The sequence below is a fragment of the Sphaeroforma arctica genome, assembly GCF_001186125.1.
Source record: "Sphaeroforma arctica JP610 unplaced genomic scaffold supercont1.45, whole genome shotgun sequence".
Lineage (NCBI taxonomy): Eukaryota > Ichthyosporea > Ichthyophonida > Sphaeroforma > Sphaeroforma arctica.
Genome location: NW_014040513.1, coordinates 182,518 through 188,796, shown reverse-complemented (window position 1 = coordinate 188,796; position 6,279 = coordinate 182,518). Strand labels below are relative to the sequence as shown.

Sequence of the window (6,279 nt, the reverse complement as noted above, 5' to 3'; positions counted from 1 at the left end):
CGGTCTCTCTTGTATTGGCAGCCTTCGTTGAGTTTTATATATATCTATACCATGAAGCTATGTGTAGACCTATCGATAAGTATATTTAGATACAGGGTATTCACAGCTATCACATACAAGAGGCATAGGCTATAAACAAGAGAATACATCTTTTTATTTATTTATGTTGTATATAAAATATTACATTATATCCCGCGCTTTTTAGATTTCCTTATATGCCCCACTCTGGAGTCTGAGACAGTCTAACAAAGCCCCTGGTAAAAGACAACGTCATGTCTCCTAATAAACGACAAACCTACTTTTACGACAGGAATTCTTGTATGTCGTTTTCACCGGTTGAGCCTGATATTTGAGGTATAGAAAACGACGTATTGCCTCGACTTGACTTTGTATTAAACTATTTAAAACAATAAGCTCAGCACGTCTTCTGTTTGTTACTGACGTTTTCAATTTTTGTTTTTCAAAAAACAAAAAGGTTCGCACAGTACCTATTAGTTTGTTTTTTGTTTTTTGTTTGGAGAGCAAAAAATTAAAATGATCAACAAAAAGCAAAAAAAAGAAATTTTGCAGACAGTGCGTGCCCTGTTGACTGCCTTCACTTCATCAGACTCCTTCAGCTGTCAACAGTTCAACACTCAACTGTCACGAGAGTGTCCGCAACTCCACTGTCTCCACACAGTCACACAGACACGTTAGAAGTGAGACTGTGAGGGACTAAGTCTCTCTATGATACTACGTAAATATAGTAGAGAGTAAATAGAGAGAGAGAGTAGTCAGTAGACTGCTGAGAGCCTGAGACTGTGGGTCTTGAGAGTTGAGAGCTGAGAGCTGAGACTTCTAAATAGAGACTTAGAGAGACTCTCTCGTACTCACTACTAGCCCCTACTACTCTAACAGTCGCTAGAGTGGCCAGTCCTTTTTCAATATAAGAAAGAGGAAACAAATCTGGGACATTATTTATCAGAAAAGTCGCATCGAGTAAAGAAATACTCCTCCCAATGGATTCTACCAAATCAACATTCTATGTGCTTTCAAACTTTAGGGGGCATGTGCAATGCAATTTTCTGTTTGTATGTACCTCTACCTCGCTACAGCGTGCGTAAAAATAAAACGTAAACTCGTAGACTTAAAAATATAATTTGTAAAAGTTGGGCGAACAACATGCGAATATGACCGTTTAAAAAACATAAAGCCTTTTGAGGATAAATATGGACATGTTTACATGAATAGCATGAATAGGTATATTGAAAAAACACATAAATATTTATATACAATTATACATGTATATAGGTACATATATACGTATCTATATTATATGTTTTTTTGCATGATTTAATGACTACGCAAACCCTAACCATATTTATAAACAAAAAATATGGATCATCAGTTCGACAAGCACCATTCTAAGAATAATTAAAGTATCGGGTCGACTTTGACTTTCGCATCATCTCTAAAGCTCTTTCAAATATTGCTGGCTGGCTTAGTATACTTAAATTCTTATGCAGTATTTTATTTTGACCGCTGATTATCGCAATTAATAAAGATTCCGCACGAAATATGGATTATGCTGTCCATATTGCTACGTATCCGTGCTAAGTATCCATATTCTCTAAATTGCTTTCTCATGATTATTGGTATATTTACGTTTTTATATGATGCTATCACTACCATCTGGGACCGATATATATTCTGAGAACGCCTATGTCAGTCGAGATAGTTACGATCAGAAGAAAGTTTGCGTTGGTGCCGAGTTATTAGAGGTCGTTCCCATGTTTCCCATATAGCTCGAAGGCGCAGCAGCTGCCGTGGCACTCGCACTCATAATCAGTGCAGCCGCATCCGTCGTAGAAACACTTGCTGCCAATCCCTCGGCTCGCTTATTGTGCGTTTTGATATGATAATCTAGACTGGCCTGGGTGCTGAAGCACTTTTTACACTTATCCCAAGCACACCTATACGGCTTATCCCCAGTGTGTGTGCGCATGTGGACGTTGAGGTTACCTTTGGTGATGAATCGCTTCATGCAGTTCCTCCAGGTACAGGCAAAAGGGTGATCGCCCGTGTGTGTGCGAATATGGTAATCCATTGTCGCGTGAGTAGTGAATTTCTTATCACAGCCGGCCTCTGGACATTCGTAGGGTTTGTTACCCGCATGTCTCCGCAAGTGAGTGTTGAGGTTTCCTTTGTGCTGGAATCTCTTTGTACAACCCTCCCAGGTGCACTGATGCGGTTTCTCGCCACTATGTGTGCGTAGATGACTATTCAAGTTTCCCCTGTGCAGAAATCGTTTCTCACAACCCTCCCAGGTGCACACGTATCTCTTATCCTGCGTATGTGTACGTATATGTATATTCAAGGACCCCTTGTGATTAAACTTCTTATCGCATCCTGGTATCGGACATTCATGCGGAAAATCCTTGCTGTGAGTATCGCGGTGTGCTTCCATATCTGCTTTTCGTATGAAAGTCTTCCTGCACCCTGGATGCGTACACTTCGTGATGTTGTTCGCGTTCGTGTCCGCATAACTACTGTGCTCAAACATATGCTGATTGTACTGTTCGATAGTTGCAAACTTTTTCTGACAACCCTGCTCCCAAGTACATGTAAACGGATCGCTACCTTCTCCATTCTCAGTCTTTGCCTGCTCGGAAAGTGCAGCTTGTGCGCCAGTATGCACAATCGAATGACTCTGCAGGGCAGCTTGCGACATAAATACTTGTCCACATTTTTCCCACAAGCACGGAAAGGTTGTCTGACCGGAAACCGGCACAGGCACACTCAACGGCCTGGCCTGCTGCTGCACCTGCACTTGCGGTTGATGCCATACATGGGCCTGGGCCTGGGCCTGAGCCGGGGTGGCCTGGGGATGCGCCTGCATAGGTGGAGCAACATACATCCCGTCACTGTACCCCCCTCCTCTGTAAAAGTCGTGAGGTACCGATGCATGGGCATATGCGGCGCCAGTAGGGTCTGGTACAATCGCCGGTTGTGCATACGTCGACGCACCAATGTGCTGTTGAGTACTAGACTGTCTCTGTGTAGAGGGTTGCTGCTGAAAGCGATGTTGTTGTGGTTGGTGTGGTAGCTGCTGTGGCTGTTTATATTGCTGCTGCTGCTGTTGGCGCTGTTGTCTCTGTCGCTCTTGTTCATGAAAAAAGTTGTGATCATTCAGTTCCTGCACTTTGCTGAACATAGCACCACACCGACCCCACTGACAATAGTACATGGGCGTGTTCGCCGTCATACCGATCGGTAATGGGCCTTGTACAGCCATCGTTGCACTATTACTTGTATACCCCTGTGTAATTTGATCGATGGTATTGACCTTTCCCATAACATGTGAGCCATCCACCGCGATATTCTGCATTCCCACCTGACTTTGTACTTGCGTACCAGCTGGTGCTTGTACTTGGGCGTGTGTTTGCCCTGGCACAGGCGTGACGTGCCCTGAACCGGACATCATAGTCTGTGTGGGTGTTCCTACCATGGTAGACTGTGCGGCTGGTATGGAATACGCTGCCTGTCTCGGTGTTTGAGATTGCATAATACTTTTACTTTGCATCAAATAATGTGGGGACTAAATTCTGATGTGATGTCTATAAGATGCATCTGGATCGCTTCGCTTAAATTTTTTTTTTAAACTCCACCTTACAGCGCAAGGTTTCTCCTTTGATACAAACCGTCGACAGATATTACTAGAATTGCCTTGAGATGGTATTGAGGGCTAATGCGCCTATTTTCTCAGAAAACTGTCCGACTGCATGCAATGACGCGTATATACAAGCCTAACGCAATTTATGATGTGATGCATGTATGGTCTATAAACAACACCGTCTTTTACCGTACTGCAAGTCTATGCGATGCTGAATGCATTGAGGAGCTTACTATACCAGTGGATGTTATGAGTCTCGAGGCGATCGCACTGTCTATGTAAGCGATTTTAGCCGTGAACCCTAATCCCGAAGCACAAAGTAGTACACATGCACTTCAATCTTCCGGGCAATATTCAGAGCGTCTGGTAATCCCGTACTAAGCTTGTCGTCATTGGTCGAGCACATAAAATAAAATCATTTTTATGGAGCAAGTTATTTCAGAAATAATAAGCAACAAAAATGAAATCCTAATTACCACACAAATATCGTAAATTACGTTAGAAAATCACGCGATTTATTATTTTATAGCCGTGTCTGTGGGAGATGCCTGAAAATTAAGTATACGAGGGCGGTCAGCGGTGTTGTAAAGTGTCTTAAATTTAAAATTAAACTGGGTTTATATTTAGAATATTATTACGAGGTTCGTAAAACAAGGTTCTTTTGTTTTACATTGTAAAATTAAAAAATAAATTTAAAGACCCATAGTCTACTGAAAATTGAACAGATGTTTTATAAAAAACAAAAATTGAAAAAGGCAACAGGCCGGCTACCGACTTATAAATACCCCGGTAAATACTCTATTTAGTAAACTCTCTCTCAACACCCTATTTTAAAATATAAACTTTATAGTTTATAGAGAGAGAGAGTGAGAGATCAGAGAGAGAGTGTGTGTGAGAGAGAGATAGAGAGATCGGAGAGAGAGAGAGAGAGAGAAAGAGAGGAGAAAGGTAGGCCTGCCCATCGCCGGGTTGTCCAATGCCCCTTGCGGCATTGCACAAGCACTCTGAGTCTCTGATGAGTCTCTGACTCAACAAGAAGTAAATGTGCGAAAACTTGTTAAAGTATGCGGTGTGCGCATCTCGTTGGCAAGCAAAATTATTTTGCTTGAATTTCGAGATCACACTCTGAGACTCAGAGTCAGGAGTCGAGTCTCAGCCTGGACTCTGGGGGTCTCTCAGGCTCTCCAGGCTACATAGGCCTCAGGGCTCAGGGCTCAGGCCCTCATGTCAGGCCTAGGCGCCTAGTCTCTCACCTACAGTCTGTTACGACCCAAAAGGGCAAATGTAAAAGCTGGTAAAAGACAAAGGACCAATAAGCACTCGATTTAAAAAAAGAAAAAGAATAATATAAAAAAGGAATTTCAACAATCCCCCCTTCTGGGCCGTCTCTCTCTCTATTTATTGTTGTAGTTCAGAAAGAGAATCTAATAAATAGATATCGAGAGAGCGACAAAGCTAACAAATAAAAATATTGCCGGATTCGGACTTGTACAATGTTTTTTAAAATGTCATACTACATAGTGTTATGCAGAATTTTTTTTCATACACGCATGAATGTTATTTTTCAAAATATCTACAAGGTGCAAACCGCGATAAAGCGCTTCGTTTATGCCGTAGTACTGGAATCAAACATTAGAGGAATACATCGGACAATCACAGCCCTCTGAATTATACACAGGGTATGAATGTGTGCGGCAAATCTTTTTTTAATATGTGAAGTTGACACCACCCCATCGGCGGGAATTCAGCCTGATATATTTACAAGAAATTTGTATGCGTAGCATCATTCGAAAATTAACTCGTATCAGATTCGCATTTCACCTCTCCAATAGACATGTAAAAATGTAAATGCTCTCCAATAGACATGTAAAAATGTAAATGTTTGTGACTAGGTTAGAACTTCATGTACAATTAGAATTATGGACAAACGAAAGTCGCCAGTTTAAATGTATCTAACATACATTCAAAGCATAGCATTGTTTGATAATATAAATGTATTCATCAATTCATTCAAGAGGTATTTGTTTCAATGAATACTAATGCTAACTTGGGCATACAATTTAAAAGAATACATGGGAGGAGATGTTCAGCCCTATTCCATGCAGAAGCAAATTTATAACTATTCATGTGTATCTAGCCAATTATTTTAAGAGGTACTTTCAATAAATCCTAATTTGGGCATACATGTAATAATTAATGGGAACAAGAGTGGAGTCCTATATTTAAAATTGATTTATGGACAAATGAAGTTAACAGTATATGTGTATCTAGAATACATTCAGGCATAGAATTCTTGTCCAATAAATACTATTCTGAGTATGCAAAAAAACAGTAGCGTGGACTAGTTGGTCCATCAAACAGAATTAATGGCCACATATCATGTTGATATTGGTTCGCTTTTGACTGTTGTGGTCGCCGACGAAATATCACACAAACTTTGAAGTAACCAGTTACTATTTTACCTGCTATGCACTCACACGTACATATACATACACGCAAATAAACACACACACACACACACACACACACACACACACACACACACACACACACACACACTATATATATATATATATATATATATATCGNATATATTATATTACTATACATACATACATAACTAACTA

General features: G+C 40.7%; 1 protein-coding gene across 1 annotated transcript; it reads right to left on the bottom strand.

Moving 5' to 3' along the window:
* Window positions 1–1,501: 1,501 nt before the first annotated feature.
* SARC_01188 (hypothetical protein) lies at window positions 1,502–3,883 on the bottom strand. The gene has a single exon (XM_014305109.1). The coding sequence runs from the start codon at window positions 3,560–3,562 to the stop codon at window positions 1,724–1,726; it is 1,839 nt and encodes a 612-aa protein (XP_014160584.1). The 5' UTR covers window positions 3,563–3,883; the 3' UTR covers window positions 1,502–1,723.
* Window positions 3,884–6,279: the final 2,396 nt, after the last annotated feature.